This window comes from Ovis canadensis, chromosome 5 (genome assembly GCF_042477335.2).
Source record: "Ovis canadensis isolate MfBH-ARS-UI-01 breed Bighorn chromosome 5, ARS-UI_OviCan_v2, whole genome shotgun sequence".
Lineage (NCBI taxonomy): Eukaryota > Metazoa > Chordata > Mammalia > Artiodactyla > Bovidae > Ovis > Ovis canadensis.
Genome location: NC_091249.1, coordinates 24,281,216 through 24,301,377, shown reverse-complemented (window position 1 = coordinate 24,301,377; position 20,162 = coordinate 24,281,216). Strand labels below are relative to the sequence as shown.

Here is a 20,162-nt window from a genome sequence, read left to right as displayed (position 1 = left end):
TCCAATTGAATGCACATTTATTGAGATCCCATTATGCAGAACAAACACTTCAGGAAGTAAAGGTTAAACTTTTCCTCTCCGGGAATGACATGTATAATGATTCTCCTTGTTTGCACCTTCATTCTTCATGATGCCAACCAGATCCACATACATGACACGTAGAGCTGAATGTTCTAGTTTTAGTATTTTCTTTTCACTTAACCTAGAAAACATCCCACCACAAAGATGTTTAGATTAAAGCTAGAAAAAAGTCAGGATAAAAAACAAAGAAATGAACAACAAAACAGACAGGATCAGTTGGAGTGGGTTAGAGCCAGAAAGCTCCATTCAGCAGGCAAGGATGGCTTGAAATCCTAGCATTTTGTGCTTTTTTAGATTATAATCGGAGGACTTCTCAAAAACCCAGGGTGAAGAATTCTTTTTTAAAATCTTTTACCCAGATTCACATACTTTTTTTTTTTTTAAATTTTAACTTTTCATTTTGTATTGAGGTATAGCCTATTAAACTATTGTGATAGTTTCCAGAGAACAGTGAAGAGACTCAGCCACACACATACATGTATCCATTCTCCCCCAAATTCTCCTCACAGGATGAAGAATTTTTTCTTTGGAAAAAAGTGTGGATATAGTATCCCACTCTAGAATTTCAGCCCCTGGGATGTTGGTTTTTTTTGTCCATAAAGAAAGGCTAGACTTTGCCTTGAAGGCAGCTACTGTGTTAGTATTCTTGCATTTTGTATGTTCCCTGCTTACCACGCTGTTGGACATATTACAGAACTCAATAAATATTCTCTTTGTCCCCTACAAGTTGTAGCTTGGTTTAGAAGTTTCAGGCTCCACAGAGGAACAAACATCTCCCTACAGCTGCCCACGAAGATAGGAGTTCCTGACTCAGTTATTACAGGAAGTCCAAAGCTATGCCTTCCCTCCTGGTATTTATTGTTCATTTGCAGAATTTCTTGTCCTCGAGCATGGCTTTTCCCATAAGCAGTATTCCCTGGTTATACAACCGACCTTCCAATGTTATCAAGTTTGTGGGGAGCAGAGCTAGAAAGTTAACCCAAGATCAAATTTGTCCATAAAGGACAAAGGTTTTGTTAGCTTTTTATTCATACTCTGTGCATAAAAAAGGAAAAACTTCAGAAATTCTTCTAATTAAAGCAATTGTATTCCTTAAATATATCATAAATATAGAATATATAAATATATCATGTATTCTTTCCTTTTTAAAGATACACTAATTCAATTTCCACAGTGTTAAGCAATAATAATAATAATAACAACGTTTCCTTATTCACTGTGGGAAACTAGTAGTTGGAGTGCTGGCAGCTTTGGGAATTCTTTTGGGTTATCTGGGAAACATTTCAAAGGTCACAGCCAGTGGTTAGCACCTATAACAATTTTACTCTTACTGAGAATATTAAGCTTAATATTTTTTCTTATGACTTGATTGGCTCTATTCTCTGTCAGCTTAATATTTATAAAAAATTTTTTCCAAAAGGAAATTTTCTGATCATTTGACATGCCTGCCCTAACACTTTTTCCTGGTTCCAGTTTCTTCTTGGTCCTTTTGGAAAGATTTAGAATGAATTCCCCTTCCCTTCCTCCAAGAAGGAATTTGGAGTTCACTGTTTCTTCAGTGACCTCGATATTTCCACTGCTGAAGAAAATTCCATATTTTCTCAAGAAATATAGAAACAGTGTTTCAGAAATTTCTCAATTTTGGTTAGCTTAAAAGTAACACATTCTAAGGCTTTTTGGTTAGCAGATGTGGTAGGCATGTACATGGAAGACATAAAGCCAAATGAGATTGGGAGAATTTTTATGGATTAGAATCTTTGGAGCCTGTCTAGTGACATACCTTCTTACAAGTATGTCTTCTCATTTCTATAAGAGATCAGTTAGGGGACAACTGTGGAGAGAAGTCTCAGGTAGTACTTGGAGTGCATTCCTTGATGCCATCGATCCTGAGTTAGCTCAATGGAAGAACAAACAAAACCAACCTAGAGAGGTTCTCTTTCTAACAGGACCATTTCCTCTCCCAGGAAGGTCCCATTATTAGATGCACTCCTCCTCTATAATTATGTAGAACATTTGGGGTGGGCTTCCTCTTCTGGATCCCTTTCTGTAGTATCCACTACCTCCATGGGGCTCAAGCCCACCTCTCTTTGAAACAGCCATATTTCGGGGGACGATGACCACTCTGCTATGTCTGTGATTGTAAGTCTCCCCCTAAAGGAGTCTATTTTAGATGGTAGTGGTGCTGGTGATATGTTTTACCCATACTTTAAAAAAAAAATTAATTTCTATTGGACTATAGTTCGTTTACAATGTTGTGTTTATTTCTCCTGTCCAGCAAAATGCATCAGTTATACATATATCCACTTAAAAAAAAAATTTGGCCACACCACACAGCATGCAGGATCTTAGCTCTCTGACCAGGGATTGAATCTGTGGCCCCTGCATTGGAAACATGGAGTCTTACCCACTGGACCACCAGGGAAGTCCCTGTATCCACTGTTTTAGATTCTATTCCCATAAATCATTACAGAGTATTGAGTAGAGTTCCTTGTGCTATACAGCAGGTTCTTATTAGTCATCTATTTTATTTACTTTTAAAAAAGCTTTTAATTTTATATTGGGGCTTCCCAGGTAGCTCAGTGGTGAAGAAGTCACTCGCCAAGCAGGAGACGCAGGTTCAATCCTTAGGTTGGGAAGATCAACTGGAGAAGGAAAGGGCAACCCACTCCAGTATTCTTGCTTGGGAAATCCCATGGACAGGGGAGCCTGGCAGTCTAGAGTTCAAGGGGTCACAAAGAGCTGGACATGACTTAGCCCCTAAACCACCACCACTACCATAGTTGACTGGCAATGTTGTGTTAGATTTGGGTGTACAGCAAAGTGATTCAGTTATATATATGAATGTATCTATTCTTTCTCAAATCATTTTCCCACTTAGGTTATTATATAACATTGATCAGAGTTCCCTGTGGTATAATAAGTAGATCCTTATTAGTTATCCGTTTTAAATATAGCAGTGTGTACATGTCAGTCTCAAATTCCCTAACTATCCCATACTTGGAATGATGAGAATATATATTAATACAACAGGCAGGTTAGGCACTATTAGTGAGCAAGAAAGAAACAGTGAGAAACAATATGATGGGAATGAGGAATGCAAACCAAGTCATCAGGAAAAGGACTCCTCCCCACACTCGGCGTGAAAGGGAGCTTGTCCTAAGACAAGGGAAGGGAAGATTGGCGTGTCAAGGCGTGGCACGTTAGAATAAATCGCAAGTCTTACCTCACTGGGTTTTGAGTCAGGACCAAACCTGCTGGAAAGTGTGTAAGCCTCCGACTCAGATTTAGATTTGATGATCTCGCCAAACCACTTTTGGACCTGGAACATCGAAGAAAATACCAGGATTATTTTTGTTAATGTTGGAGAAGAGAAAAGTCAGTGAGTTAGGAAGAGGATGGGAACATTATGAAAAACCTTCTCCTACAAAATGTGGTATATGCATACAATGGAATGTAATTTAGCCTTAAAAAGGAATAAAATTCTGAAACAGGCTACAACATGGATAAACCTTGGAGACATTACACTGAGTGAAATATACGTGTTAAAAAAACTGTTAGTCACTCAGTTGTGTCTGACTCTTTGAGACCGCGTGGACTGTAGCTCGCCAGGCTCCTCTGTCCACGGGATTTTCCAGGCAAGAATACTGGAGTAGGTAGCCATTTTCTTCTCCAGGGGATCTTCCCAACTCACAGGTTGAACCCGGGTCTTCTGCACTGAAGGCAGATTCCTTAACATTTGAACCATCAGGAAATATATAAGCCAGACACCAAAGAACAACTACTGTATGATTCCACAAATTAACTGGGACAGAAAGTAGAGTAGTGGTTACCAGGAGCTTGGCAGGGGAGAATACAGCATTATTGTTTAAGGGACACAGGGTTTCAGTTTGGGATGATCAAAAAGTTCTAGAATGGATGGTGGTGATTGTTGCATGACAATGTCAAAGAACCTAATGCTACTGATCTGTACAATTAACAAGGTTAAAATGACAAATTTTGTTATGTATAATTTACCACAATAATTTTTTTCACATTACAGGATACACATTTGTCACAGAAAATTAACAAAACGTGCATATCCAAAGGAATAAGATAGAAGAAAACTGAGGAAGAAAATTCCTCAGTCTAGCTCTGAGGGCTTCCCAGATGGCGTTAGTGGTAAAGAATCTACCTGCCGATGCAGGAGACACTAGAGTCAGGGGTTTGATTCCTGGATTGGGACGATCCCCTGGAGTAGGAAATGGCAACCTGCTCTAGGATTCTTGCCTGGAAAATCCTATGGACAGAAGAGCCTGGTAGGCTATTGTCCATAGCGTCCCAAAGAGTCAGACAGAACTGAACAACTGAACATGGACACGAACACAAACACCCAGAGGAGCTTCCCAGGTGGCTAAGTGGTAAAGAATCCACTTGTCAATGCAGGTTTGATACCTGGGTTGGGAGATCTGCTGGAGGAGTAAATAGCAACCCACTCCAGTATTCTTGGTGGGATAATCCCACAGACAGAGGAACTTGGTGGGCTACTGTCCATGGGGTTGCAAAGAGTCAGACACAACTGAATAACTGAGCATACAGGTACACCCAAGAAACACCAGTAGATCCTTGCAAAAGTGAGACAGAAAAAGAAAGACAGCTAATAAAAGATGTATAATCCTTCATTCTGTGTTTCCACTGTGGACAGCTGGGGTTCAGTGTCACTGGGGGGTTCTGGAGAGAGCATAGAACCTATTTCAGGGTTATTCACCTCGGAGACAAGGGAGCTGGGGCATCCATCTACTAGCACCCATCAGTCATTGGTTGAGGCTGCTTTCAAGGGTCACTGTTCTCTGAAAATACCAGCTTGCCCTGCGCATGAACCAGGCATGTCTTGTGGGCAGTAAGAAGCCCACTGGCACAAAGTCACAGGTGTTTATAATAAACAACTGTGGGCATGTAGAGTAGAGTGCCAAAGGGCTCTGAGAGGGCCATCAGCAGCATCTGCTGGACTTCCCTGGTGGTACAGTGGATGGGAATCCACCTGCCCACACAGGGGACATCAGTTCAGTTCCTGGTCTGGGAAGATCCCACATGCCATGGAGCGACTGAGCCCACGTGCTGCAACTACTGAAGCCTGAGCACCCTAGAGCCTGTGCTCCACAATGAGAGACGCCACCGCTATGAGGAGCTCCTTCAGTGTAGAGTAGGCCCAGCTCTCTGCAACTAGAGAAAGCCTGCACACAAGCACACACACGCACACACGTGCACACACACACACAAAGTGGTGAAGACCCAATGCAGCCAAAAATAAATAGACTTAAAAAAATGAATAGACAGAACTAATTCATATATACATAAAGAAAGAGGCCACTGTTTACCTGCTGGCTGAGGAGGCAGTAAACCAGGAAGATGAAGACGCCCTGCAGGCTGTTGATGATGGTGAAGAGGTAGGCCATGACGCGGGCAGCCGGTCCCACCTGCAGGAGTCCCAGAAACCACGTGCATCCCAAGATGAAGAGCTGAGCTGTGGCTTTAAATGTCAGCATCCTGGGTAGGGATAATCGATAATGTAAGAAAACCTGATAATGATCGTGACCATTCCTACAGCATAGTTGTTAATGGTGAGCACTCTGGAGCTAGAATACCTGTGTTTTAAATCCAAGCCAGCACTAACTTTGTGACCTTGGGCAAGTTACTTTCTGGCTTTCTTTCTACCCCTCTCACCTTTTTATTGGCCATATCATGCAGCTTGGGAGATCTTAGTTCCCTGACCAAGGGTCAAAGCTGGGCCATAGCAGTGAAAGCGATGAGTCCTAACCCCTGCACTGCCAGGGAATTTTCCTACTTTCCTGTAACTCAGTTCCCTAATATTTGTAATAGTCCTATTTCATAGGGTTGCTGCAAATATTGAGACTTAACATATGGGAAATATTTAGGACAGTACGTAGAACAAAACTGTGCATGCAAAGTTGCTTCAGTCGTGTCCGACTGTTTGTAACCCCATGGACTGCAGCCCATCAGGCTCCTCTGTCCATGGGATTCTCTAGGCAAGAATATTGGAGTGGGCTACCATTTCCTATTCCAGGGGATCTTCCTGACACAGGGATCGAATTCGCATCACCTGTGTCTCCTGCATTGGCAGGTGGGTTCTTTACCACTAGTGCCACCTGAGAAGCCCCAAAGTAGTACCATACACATGCAGAACATTCTAAAACTATAAAGTTCTTTGTCTCATTCTGTCTATATCACTTACAGATAGGGGAGGTCTTGTAATTTGTTATTCAAACAGGAAGGCTTTTGAGATCAAAAGGGGTGCAATTCAGGGGAACTATATTCATTATCTTGTAATAATCTAGAATAGAAAATAATCTGAAAAAGAATATATATATATGTGTGTGTAACCAAATCACTTTGTGGTACACATGAAACTAACAGAACATTTTAAATTAACTATGCTTCAGTAAAAAAGGGATGTTATTAATAAACATAAGGCATCAGCAAACATAAACTGGGACCATTCCAGGAAAACTGTAAGGTCACCTTATTTGTATATCTATATATCTCTAATTTTAAAATATAATATGTAACTGAGAAAAGCTAGTTGAGGAAAAATTTGTGTAGTGTGATTGCTATTGTATGTATGCCTGTCTGTCCTATAGAAAATGCACAGAAAAAGGCCTGGGAAAATATCAGACACATCATATCATACAGTTTCGTATCTCTGGATTTCCTGGTTGGTAAAGTAGTAGGAAAATTGGGAGCAAGCGGCTGTCATTTTTAACCTTATATATTTTGAAAACTTTTGACAAATAATAAAAAAGTAACCAACGTGCTATTTTTGTGATTACAATGAAAACCTCAGCAAACTACAAGTTCAAATTAAGATGGATGGTGCCCACTATTTACAATAGCCAGCTCATGGAAGCAACCTGTTGACGGATGAATAGATAAAGAATTTGTGGTACATACATAACAAAAGTACAATGAAATATTACTCAGCAAGAAAAAGGAACAAATGAGAGTCAGCTGAACTGAAGTGGATGAACCTAGAGCCTGTTATACAGAGTGAAGTGAGTCCGAAAGGGAAAAACAAATATTGTATATTAACGCATACATATAGACTCTAGAAAAATGGTGCTGATGAACCTATTTGCTGGGCAGGAATAGAGACAGAGACATAGAGAACAGATTTGTGGACACAGCGGGGGAAGGAGAAGGTGGGACAAATGAGAGAGTAGCATTGAAACATACATATTACCGTGTGTAACATATTACACATGCATTAACGGGAAGCTGTTGTATAGCGCAGGGAGCTCAGCTCAATGTGATGACCTAGAGCGGTGGGATGGGGGGGATTGAGGGAAGTTCAAGAGGGAGGGGATATATGTATACTCATGGCTGATTCATATTGTTGTATGGAAGAAAGCAACACAACACTGTAGTGCAACTGTCTCCACTTAAAAATGAATTTAAAAAAAGATGGATGCTACAAAATAAAAAAAATACTCATAGTCCCAGTTTTTTTAGGACTTCCCTGGTGGCTCAGATGGTAAAGCGTCTATCTACAATGCGGGAGACCTGGGTTTGATCCCAGTTTTTTAAAACAGTATTATATAAAATATATTTTAACCTAAATCCTTCCTGTACTATTGCCTCTTGTGTTTTGCAGCAGGGAAGTTCCTCCTCTTCTTTTTAGAGTTAGATCTCTTTCCTTACTGAGATTCATCAAGGACACATGCCTACTCAGTTAGAAACTACACTTCCCAGCCTCCTTTGCAGCTAGGTGTCATCACATGAGCAAAGTCTAACCAATGGGATATGAGTAAATATGGAACTTGCAAATTCCGTGTTACTTCCTTCCCATGGATGGGATACAACATCCTATGGGCTGGTGGGGCAACAAAATAGAAAGAGCTTGAGTCCTGGATCACTCTGTGAAGCTCTGTTCTGTGGTATGAGAATGAAATAAACTTCTATCTCACTTTCTTTTTTAGAGTCCCAGCAATTGAATACAGCTTCTCATTGTGGCAGTGGAAGGCGGCAGTGACCTTGCTAGTTCCTAGAGGCTGACTGTGCATATATGTCTCTGTGGATATGTAGGAGGGACCAGGAAGAAGTGAGTAGAAGAAAAAGGGGTTAGAAAGTACCATTTTATTTAGAAAATACCATAACTTACTTTATGTTCCTGATGGTAGACACTTCACTGTTGAGAGAGGAAAGTTTTCTTTTCAAAATCCAAAAAACCATGAGAAAAAATACAAAATTCACCTGCAAGAGTGACACAGACCATGGAGAATACAAGTTAAAATGTACTGTGTCTATTCAGTTTATGGTAACATACTGTAGAGCACAATGTGGTTTTCTAAATGGGAGGGAAACCCAAAATGGAAGGGACATATTATATATGTATGGCTGATTCATTTTGCAGTGCAGTAGAAGTTAACAAAACATTGTAAAGCAACTATACTGCAAAAAAAAAAAAAAAAGGAAAAGCCATTAAACAAAATGTACCATGTCTGCTGTAAATTGCACACAACCCCTACCGCCCTGCACATGGGTTTGAATTGGTAGGAGGTGGAAAAATCAAACTACATAATTGAGAAACTGTGTGTCCCTTGTTCTATCCTGCACCCAGCATGTCTGGTGCTTCTGCTTAGGTCAGGAACACTGGAGCCACGTATTCACTCACACAGATAATGGCACAGACAGGTCCAAGGAAAGCCCAGATGAATTTCTGGTCCAGGTGAAGCCAGCATCTGGGAACAATGGGAAAAGGGACATGAAGGGAGATCAAAGAAAGCACATGAAATGGACATGAAATGACATCTTTTTCTAACAGAGAACTTTTCCAATGTTTCTTGAAAATGTAAGCTGATGACAATGCAGGCTTTGATTGTTTGCTTCCATGTTTTACTGCTACATGAAACAGTTTACAAGCACAGACCTGTTGAATTTTCATACCAGTATTTTGAGGGTGGGAACCATGGAGATGACTATTATCCCCATTTCACTAACAAGGGCACTGAGACTTAGGGGGCGTTCCAGGTGGCCCAGTGGTAAAGAATCTGCCTGCAATGCAGGATACGTGGCAGGAGCCATGGGTTTGATCCCTGGGTTGGGAAGATCCCCTGAAGGAGGAAATGCCAACCCACTCCAGCATTGTTGCTTGGGAAATCCCATGGACAGAGGAGCCTGGCAGGCTACAGTTCAGGGGATCACAAAGTTGGACATAACTTAGCAACTGAGCATGAGACTTGAGGACTTGAGGTCACAAAGTATGGGAAGGATAAAGCTGGGACCTAACTGCAAGATTTCCTCCTTCCAGAACTTTCCACATCATCTTTCCCTGCCTCACCGGGAAAGAAGTTAGAGTCCTTACACTCAAAGGGAAAGTAGAGTGCATTTGTTGTGTTTATCCGAACCATTGCCAATAACACTGCCCTCAAATCTGTCCGTGGCACAGGGTGAGAGTCAATCTTACCGATCAGGTGTTCCATAAAGATGAGGCCTGGAGGCTGCAGAAATGGCCACGATCACAGCCGGGACTCCATAGCCTACTGGGAACATAAGCCACTTCATGAGCCTGTTGACACTGGAGTAGTTGACCACTGCCAGGTTGCGTGCAGTGAGGAAGAGGTGCAGACCCTCCAGCAGCATCCAGGTGAAGGAGGCCAGGTAGAGATAGTGTAAGGCACCTGCGATGACGGCACACAGCACCTGCGGGAGGAGGAAGGTGTCACCAGGAGGGACTGTCAGGGTGGAGCACAGCCCTGGGACCTCTCCTTTATACTGGCATTGAGCTCAGAAGCACTGCTATTAGATCATGGTCGTTGAAAGTAAATGTGGTTGATAATGCCAGCACTGCTCACCTCACCATGCATCCTCGATCTAGGACCCTAGGCTATTTTATTGAGGGGACCGAGGCAGCATGGCCCCATGAATTCAGCACACCCTGAGGCAGGCACATTCTGGGACAGTATAAGTACCTTGTTCTCAGTTCTGTCGATGGCTGTGAGGAAGAGCAGGTGGGCCAGGAAGAGGCAGAGCGAGAGCTGCAGGTGGAGCGAGGTGCTGGTGTTCTGGATGGCTTTGCACAGCAGGAAGGTGAGGGCCGCCAGGAGGAGGCACAGCAGAGAGAGGCTCAGCCCCACGTAGGTGATCACAGTCAGTGTGGGATCCTCCTCCTGGGACCCAGCAGAGAGGAGACCACAGTCACGCTTTCCTGCCCTGGGATTTTATTCTCCCACCCCTTGGAATGTGGCATCCCCACATAGGCAGACCACCTGTATTTCTGCAATGAGGGGAGGGGTGCAGACTTCCTGTGTGCTGTCAGCCAGCCTATGTCATCAATAAGTCCTGTGAATCCACCTTTAGGATATGTGTCAATCTGAGCTTTTCCCACCAAATCTGCAGCTGCCATCCAAATCCTGACCACCATCATCTCTCTGCTGGGCTACTTCTGCTGCACCACTGACCATTCTTGATTCAGGGACCAGAGATACTTTCTAATAACATAAATCTGTAGCATCCCTGATGCACATCCTCTATTGTCTCTCCATTGCAATTTTTTTTTTTTGATTGTTTCCATTGCAATTTGAATGAAATCTAAACTCCTGACTGGCATTTGTGGTCTGACACTTTTCTTCTGCTTCCTTCTCTCCAAACCTGACTTTTCCCACTTTCCTCTCATTCATTCTATTCTTTCTAGAACCCCCTGGGTTTGTGTGCTCTGTCTCATGGATTTGCCTATTCCAAATATTTATTTTTAAAGCTTATATTTGGCTGTGCTGGGTTTTCACTGCTGCTTGTGGGCTTTCTCTAGCTGTGGCGGGTGGGGGCGACTCTCTTGTTGCTGGGTGAGGGCTTCATACTGTGGTGGCTTCCCTTGTTGCAGAGCACGGGCTCTAGGGCGAGTCGGCTTTAGTACTTGTGGCACGTGGGCTCAGTAGTTGCAGCACTTAGGCTCCAGAGCACAGGCTCATTTGTTGTGGTGCACAAGCTCAGTTGCTCCTCAGCATGTGGGATCCTCCCAGACCAGGGATCAAACCCTGTATAAGAGTGTCTTATGCCCAAGGGTGTCCCTTGTATAAGGCAGATCCTTAACCACTGACCACCAGGGAAGGCCAGATTTGCCTATCCTAGACATTTCATGTAAGTGGAATCCTACAGTATATGGTCCTTTGTGTCTAACGTCTTTCACTCAGCGTGATATTTTTGAGATTCATCCACATTGTAACACTGCTGACTTAATATTCAGATTTCAGCTTGAATAGCTCATTCTTCTCCGATCACTCTATCCAAAGCAGTACGCTTTTCCTATCACTCCAGACTTAGTCTGTTAAACTTTTCTTTATAGCAGTTATGGCCACCCAGTAGTATAATAGTGTGAGTCGCTCAGTTGTGTCTGACTCTTTGCAATCCTGTGGACTGTAGCCTGCCAGGCTCCTCTGTCCATAGGATTTTCCAGGGAAGGATTGGAGTGGGTTGCCATTTCCTCCTCTAGGGGATCTTCCCAACCCAGGGATCGAACCCACGTCTGTTACATCTTCTGCACTGGCAGGCAGGTTCTTTACCACTAGGGCCACCTAGCAGGGCCTCAAAAGGGGTTAGCTGGAGGAATTCAATAGTTACATCCTACCTGGCCATGCAAGGCCATGAGAACAGCGAAACTGGACAGGTGAGTGGAGCTGCATATCGTGTGAGTCTCGTTCACTTGTTTCAGAGCACAGCCATCCTTGGACCAGCGGCCGCCCTCCTTTGTGCCTTTCCAGTAGACGCAGAAGATCTCGACCCCGGACTTCACCTGAAAATAGAACAGGCTCATCATGTCATTCCTTGGGAGGGACAACTCTGAGTGTCAGCCTTGGCTGGTGACACCATGGGTAAAGAAGGATCAGGTGATTTCTATTTTAAGTGAAGAGGGTGACCACCAGTATACCTGCCCCCAGAGTTCCAGTTCTACTGGGATTCCACATAACAGAAAACAAGCTTATCTCTCTCTCTGGGAGTCAGAACTTTACAAGATGTTACTGGTTTCAGGACTTTGTCCTCCACCATGGGAGTCAGATAGAAAAAGAGTATAAGACCCACCTAAAGTTTTCTTCCAAGTACTCTCTAAGTGAAATTTCCCTGATTTCTACATCAATTCTCCCTTGACCTCTTACAGCGCAATAATTGCTCTTGCGATGACAGGGCTAGCATAGGGAAGAGACATCACCAGGAGAGAGAAGAGAGTCAGCCTTCAGTTTCTCTCTCCCTCTTTTTTTTTTTTTTGGTCTCAAGGATGTCGAGAGCATCATTTGATTGGGCCAAGGAGATGAGTTGGCTGCTCTCCTATTTGGGGGCTATATCTCCTTTGATAATCCACTGGACCATCCCTAGATATCTCACTCCATTCCTGCTGTCCCATGCCCTACATCAAAAATTTCATGCCTAGATTTCATGCATCAGATGGAGAAAATCTGTTTCTTCATCTTCCCTCACTTCATTCTTGTTTTCTTAAAATGTAAAAAATATTAATTTTTCTAGTTTTATTGAGATTTGGTATATAGCATTGTGTAAGTTAAAGGTATACAATGTAATGATTGATATATATATATATCTATTGCAAAATGGTTATTGCAATAAGGTAGTTAATGTCCATCACTTCACATAATTACAATTTGCATTTTGTGGTGAGAACTTTTAAAAGCTACTCTCTCAGCAACTTTCAAATATACAATACAGTATTGTTAAACTGGAGTCATCATTCTCTCCATCACATCCCCAGAACTCATTTCATCCAAAACTGGAAGCTTGTAACCTTTGATCATGGTTACTTGTTTTCCCCACCTGCCATCCCTGGCAACCACCAATCTGTCCTTTGTTTCTGTGAGCTTGGTTTTCTCAGATTTCACTTATAGATGAGATCATTTGGTATTTGTCTTTCTCTGTCTGACTTACTCCACTTAGCCATAATGCCCTCAAGGTTCATCTATGTTGTGAAACAATGGCAGCATTTCTTTCAACTCTTACTTTCTAAACGGAGCTGGAAACCTCCTGCCTTTAAGAGTTTGGGCAGAGAATGCGAGAAGGCAATGGATTATATAAAAATTTTCCTTCTAATTGAATTATGCAGTTTTAGTAATTAATTCCACATGTCTATGCAAGAATAAATACTATGTCTCAATTCAGATTTCACAGATGTAGGAGGTACCTACAACTAAAATAATTCCATGTACTAAAATGATGCTGCCGAAGAGAAATATCATGTAAATCACTTATGTATTAACAATTTGAAATTTTCTACCACATTAAAAAAGGAAAAGAAACAGATCAGATCAATTTTAGGAACCTATTTTATTTAGCTCTCTATATTCAAAATAGGGCTTCCCAGGTGTCACCAGTGATAAAGAACCTGCCTGCCAATGCAGGAGACAAACGAGAAGCAGATTCGATGCCTGGGTCGGAAAGATCCCCTGGAGGGCATGGCAACCCGCTCCAGTATTCTTGTCTGGAGAGTCCCATCGACAGAGGAGCTTGGAAGGCTATAGTCCATAGTGTCACAAACAGTGAGACATGACTGAAGTGACTTAGCATGCATGCATGCATGCATATTCAAAATGATGTCATTTAATGTGTCAATATAAATCAATATATGTAATCACTATAAAATTATTGAGATGCTTAACACATTGTTTTTCCTACCAGTCTGGAAATACCAATTCTAAATCTGGAAATGCTAACCCTTCAAAAATCTCAATTCAGACTCACATACTTCAAATGCTCAATAACTAGTTGGCTCCTCGTTATGATACTGGACAATGCAGGTCCAGAACCACTGACAGGGAGTATATGCAAATTGTTTGCTCTAACATCCATGAAACCCAAGCAAGTATAAATTGCAGCTTTGACCCACCTTCATGTGCTGAAAATTTAGAATCACAGGCTGGGAGAGAGGTGTGTTATTTTTGGGTCCAATAGCAGCACTCACTACCTGTGAGTTCAGGTAAACTTGATCTTTCTCATTCATCTCTTCAAAAAAAGTTGCATTTATGATGTTTCCAAGAGAAGAGTATGAAATAAAGGCAACTGCACTAGCACCTGAGGAGACAGAATCATGGAGATTGGAATCGACAGATATACACTCGTGGTACAGGCTCAGTTGCTCATTTGTGTCTGACTTTTTGTGACCCCATGGACTGTAGCCCACCAGGCTCCTCTGTCCATGGGATTTCCCAGGCAAGAATACTGCAGTGGGTTGCCATTTCCTTCTCCAGGGGATCTTCCTGACCCAGGGATTGAACCTGTGTCTCGTGTATTATAGGTGGGTTCTTTACCACTGAGCCACCAGGAAAGCTCTTAGTCATATTAATACATACATATTTAGTTTGTTGAAGTCAATTAATGTGATGTTGAGCATCACATTATATGTTATGCTGAAGAGGAATAGTTAAATTTTTACATAACCTCCTGCTCCTTCTGCCTCTGTAACTCAGCTTGCCTCTTGCAAAGTCTAGGGCACGTAGGTCACATAGGTCACATAGGTCACATAGTCTCAGAAAGTGGGGACAGGCAATACTAGGAACTGGAGTTTATCTCACTCACCCTTGACCTGCTCTTTGCAGTCACCCAGCCCCTGAAAACCTGCTTAATCATGCCTGTCCAGGTCAGGCATCCCCCTCCCCATCGTGACCACTGTTCTGAGCGCACGAAACCCCTTGGTTTAAACCAGCCTATTAACAGCTAGTGTTGCCCACTATAGTCTGTCTATAAACACTTTGTAATCCCTTTGTTTGGGGCTCAGAGCTTGGAGTGTTAACTCCTCTGGGCCCGCCAGCCTAATAAACCTTAGCTTTCCAACTCTCTGAGTGTGGTGCTTGGTTTTTCGAGTACTGGTTTCTGCAACAATGCCACAATTTATTTCTTGTACACGTAAATGATGCAATTTTGATGAGAAAAGGACAAAAAAGAAAGTGAAATTTTTATAAAAATACACACCTAGAGATAACTGCTGTTTAAGTTCTGGATGTTTTTTTCTAGGTATAAATATCTGCATCCAAATACACCTCATGTCCAAGATTTGTTAATGGACAAAAGATAATGTTGCAAAGAAGAGCCAATTCTGACTCCAGGTTGGATCTGTTACTTTAACCTTTGCTTCCTGTTGCTTCTGTTCACTGCTTGTGCATAATGGTCTGCCTCAGGGAACCCTGCCCTACTGCCTGAATATTAAAGTGTCTTTGTTCAAGACCCTGTCCACCTGTGGATAGCTACAGGAAGGAAGAAATTAACACATCCTCCTCCAGGAGATATTTGCAAGATTAAGGGACTTTTTAGGGCTTCCCTGATGGCTCAGTGGTAAAAGACTCTGCCTGCAATGCTGGAGATGTTACTTTGGGTTGCGAAGATTCCCTGAAGGAGGAAATGGCAACCCACTCTGGTGTGCTTGCCTGGGAAATCCCATGGAGAGAGGAGCCTGCATTGAGCGCGTGCACACACACACACGCACACACACACACACGCAATGGGCTTTCTACTTTGCTTCCTTACCCCCCACCCCACATCTCTATTCTATAAAAGAACCTGGAATCTAGACCCTGATAGTTATTTTGAGACATTAGTGTGCCATTTTCTCAATAAACCAGCTTTCAAATAAAGTCATTTTCCTTGCCTCAACACCTCGTCTCTCAAATTTATTGGCTGGTTGTGTGGTAAGCAGAGCGAGCCTGGATTCAGTAACAATGTGACCGAGTTTCCTTCTATGGAGAACTGAGTATCAAGGATTATCTGATTCTATGGGGCGTTGCGATTCACCTTTTATGGACTTTCTATTGCCAAGCAATTTCACAACTCTGTAGCCATAGAAGATAACATGTAGAAGCTTGACAGTAGTGGAAATGGTTCTTTCCCTAGACAAAGATGCATTTTGTCTGGTAGATGTGTAGTTTTCTGTTATAGAGAATATAATTCTGAACATTGCATTATAGTATCGCCCTATAGAGTACTAACCAGCTTTTGCATCACTTAGCTTATCATTTCAGAATTTGTGACTGATTTATATAGAAATATGTTTGTGTACATATGTATCTGCTCTTTGAATTGCCTCTGAGCATGTCTTAACATTTCATAGATTCCCTCATCAATTAATGAGCTGATGTAATCTTTTTCATGATTTTGAAAAAGCCTTTATTGAATTTGTTACAATATAGCTTCTGTATTTTATGTTTTGGTCTTTTGGCCATCCCAAGGCACGTGGGATCTCAGGTCACAGACCAGGTATGGAATCTGCACCCCCTGCATTGGAAGGCAAAGTCTTAACCACTGGACCACCATGGACTTCCCATGAGTTCATATGATCTTTGATGTACCTTTGTTTATATTTGAAAATGGTATTTACCTTTTCATTATTTATCTCTTTGAAAATGGTATATAGATGTATACACATACGCACACAAAAACACAAACTTATATACACGCACATAGGCACACTTACTCACACATATGAGGGTCAAAATAAAAGATTTTCAGTGTCTCTTCTCATATTCTGAGGCATACAAAGTATTTCTGGACCTGAATCCTTTGTTGTATTGAATAGGGTAAGACTGGAGGGACAAGAGAAACTAGAAAAACTAAGAGAGGCTAAGCTGATTTACATGAGAGAGGACATGAATCTACCCTTAGGAGAAAAGGACATAAAAGCTGGGCTGTCCAAGATTGCCAGGAGAAATATCAATAACCACAGATATGCAAATGACACCACCCTTATGGCAGAAAGTGAAGAGGAACTAAAAAGCCTCTTGAGGAAAAGTGTAAGTGGAGAGTGAAAAAGTTGGCTTAAAGTTCAACATTCAGAAAACGAAGATCATGGCATCTGGTCCCATCACTTCATGGGAAATAGATGGGGAAACAGTGGAAACAGTATCAGACTTTATTTTTTTCGGGCTCCAAAATCACTGCAGATGGTGACTGCAGCCATGAAATTAAAAGACGCTTACTCCTTGGAAGAAAAGTTATGACCAATCTAGATAGCATATTGAAAAGCAGAGACATTACTTTGCCGACTAAGGTCCATCTAGTCAAGGCTATGGTTTTTCCTGTGGTCATGTATGGATGTGAGAGTTGGACTGTGAAGAAAGCTGATCACCAAAGAATTGATGCTTTTGAACTGTGGTGTTGGAGAAGGCTCTTGAGAGTCCCTTGGACTGCAAGGAGATCCAACCAGTCCATTCTAAAGGAGATCAGCCCTGGGATTTCTTTGGAAGGAATGATGCTAAAGCTGAAACTCCAGTACTCTGGCCCCCTCATGTGAAGAGTTGACTCATTGGAAAAGACTCTGATGCTGAGAGGGATTGGGGTCAGGAGGAGAAGGGGACGACAGAGGATGAGATGGCTGGATGGCATCACTGACTTGATGGACGTGAATCTGAGTGAACTCCAGGAGTTGGTGATGGACAGGGAGGCCTGGCACGCTGCAGTTAATGGGGTCGCAAAGAGTCGGACATGACTGAGAGACTGAACTGAACTGATGGCTGATTCCTGTTGCTATTTGGTAGAAACCAATGCAATACTGTAAAGCAATTTTATTTCAATTAAAAAAAAGTTGTGTTATTGTTGTTTTTCAGTGGCTAAGTGCTGCCTGACTCTTTGTGACCCTATGGACTGCAGCATGCCAGGCTCCTCTGTCCTCCACTATCTCCATTATATGGAGGAGGAAATGGCAATCCGCTCCAGTATTCTTGCCCAGAGAACTCCATGAACAGTATAAAAATTGGGAGGGAGGGGTAGAGAAGAGGCAGGTGGAATTTTGCAGGAGGAAGAGAGGAAAGAGACTGGGTCAGTCATAAAGAGGAAAAGGAAAGTAAAATTAACCCTCTATATCTGCAGGTTCTGTATCCACAGATTCTATGAACCTTGGATTGAAAATATTTTTAAAAATCCCAGGGACTTCCTTGGTGGTTCAGGTGCTAAGACTCTGCACTCCCAAGACAGGGGGCCCAGGTTCAATCCCTGGTCAGGGAACTAGATCCCACATGCTGTGACTAAGATCTGGTGCAGCCAAATAAATAAATAAACATTAAAAAAATCGAGAAATCTCAGAAGGCAACACTTGAATTTGCTTTGCATTTGCAGCTGTTTTCTTAGCTTTTGCATTGTATTAGGTATTATAAATAATCTAGAGATGATTTAAAATATAAGGGAGCACGTGCATAAGGTTATACGCACATCTATATCAAATACTATTGATAAATCATTTTATATAGGGACATGAGCATTCGTGGATTTTCATGTCTGAAGGGTCCAGGAACCAATCCCTCTTGGAGACTAAAGGACAGCTATAAAAGGAAATTGGGTAAGACTTGTGTGATATCATTCCACTTCCCCTGTTGTCTCTTGAAGACTTCAGTAATGACTAACTTGTTTTGCAAGACCTTTAGAACTGGTTTTGTGTTTCTTTTGTATGAAACAAAATGTTGAGGCTGGACCCAAGGAAATCCATTTGTAGTTGGTACAAGTATTTCTATCTCTTTAGATAGAAATCTAATTATTTCTTTTCCATATATATTATATATATATATAATAAAGTTATAGGAGGAGAAGGGGACGACAGAGAATGAGATGGTTGGATGGCATCACTGACTCAATGAACATGAATTTGAGCAAGCTCTGGGAGTTAGTGATGGACGGGGAAGCCTGGTGTGCTGTGCAGTCTATGGGGTTTCAAAGAGTTGGATATGACTGAGCGACTGAACTGAACTGGTACATATTATATAGTGTAAACCAGATATAGATAACATACAGAAATCATTACCTATGTGCTTACTTGCTCTGTTGTATCCAACTCTTTGCAACACTATGGACTGTAACCTGCTAGGCTGCTCTGTCCGTGGGATTTCCCAGGCAAGAATATTGGAGTGGGTTGCCATTTCCTCCTCCAGGGGCTCTTCCCCACCCTGGGATTGAACCTGTGTCCCCTGCATTGCAGGCAGATTCTTTACCTGCTGAGCCATCAGGGAAGCCCTCTATCTATCTATTTATCCACTTTTTTTTTTTTTTTAGTGCCTACTGTGTCCAGACATTATTCTGGGGATACAGTGGGGGACAAAATAGCCTGAATTTCTCTTCCTATTGATCTTACTTTCTGGTACAGGAAACAAACATAAACAAACAAATAAAGGTGTTAGATAATCATTGCCTAAAGCCGCCCACCTTGGCCATGCGCGATGATAACCACTTGGGTGAGTTGTCTCACAACAGGAGGTCCCAATGAGGAACTTGGTACTGCCACCCAAAAACTAACTGGGAGAATTTGGGAGGGGCCAAAAGAGGGAGGAGACAACCATCTTCCCAGAATCCTTTGCACTGGAATCCATCTTGGCTGAGATGCTCGGGCCACCAGGAAGGACCCTGACTCAGACTATGGGCCAAGGATGATGACTGACCGGAGACAACCTAGAAACTAATCGCATTACCATAAACCTTGAGACTATGAGCCATGTGGCAAAGCAGTTTTCCTGCTGCTTTCTGCCTGGGGACCACTTTCCAATAGAGTCTCTTGCTGTCCAGGCACAGGTCTCCTTGGACAACTCATTTCCAAGTGTTGGGAGCCCACTCAACAAAAGTATATATCAAAGACACCTTCCTCTGATATAGGATTAGTGCTCAATTCTATGGAGAAAATTAAGTGAAGTAGGGGACAGTGGAGCTTCTCAGGTGGCCCTAGTGGTAAAGAAGATTCCTGCCAGTGCAGGAGATGTGGGTTTGATCCCTGGGTCAGGAAGATCCCCTGGAGGAGGACATGGCAATCCACTGCATTATTCTTGCCTGGAAAATCCCATGGACAGAGGAGCCTGGTGGGCTACAGTCTATGGGGTTGCAAAGAGTCAGACACGATTGAAGCAACTTAGCACTTATGCCAGGGGACAGCAAGAGGTGGAGGATGCTGTTTTAGACAGTTTTCAGACAGCAGGGTGGAAGGAAAGAGGATATCTGAGAGGAGAGTGCTCTAGGAGGAGAAAACAGCAGAGGAAACCCCCCCAGAGACACGACTGTGCCCACCTGCTCAGGAATCAGCAAGGAGGCCAGTATGGCTGCGAAAGAGTGAGGCGGACAGTGGGAGGAAGTGA

General features: G+C 42.5%; 1 protein-coding gene across 4 annotated transcripts in view; it reads right to left on the bottom strand.

The window, feature by feature from the left end:
- The window catches only part of ADGRE3 (adhesion G protein-coupled receptor E3), a 62,502-nt gene continuing 42,340 nt past the window's right edge, over positions 1 to 20,162 (bottom strand). For all 4 annotated transcript variants that reach the window (XM_069590774.1, XM_069590772.1, XM_069590771.1 and 1 more), the window contains 9 exons: positions 13,955 to 14,139; positions 11,696 to 11,860; positions 10,044 to 10,241; positions 9,539 to 9,774; positions 8,747 to 8,813; positions 8,234 to 8,325; positions 5,436 to 5,604; positions 3,305 to 3,400; positions 1 to 202 (listed from right to left, as the gene is read on the bottom strand). In XM_069590774.1, coding sequence (XP_069446875.1) covers positions 194 to 202; positions 3,305 to 3,400; positions 5,436 to 5,604; positions 8,234 to 8,325; positions 8,747 to 8,813; positions 9,539 to 9,774; positions 10,044 to 10,241; positions 11,696 to 11,860; positions 13,955 to 14,139 — 1,217 coding nt within the window. In that variant the 3' untranslated portion in view covers positions 1 to 193. The remainder of the gene's footprint in view (positions 203 to 3,304; positions 3,401 to 5,435; positions 5,605 to 8,233; positions 8,326 to 8,746; positions 8,814 to 9,538; positions 9,775 to 10,043; positions 10,242 to 11,695; positions 11,861 to 13,954; positions 14,140 to 20,162) is intronic.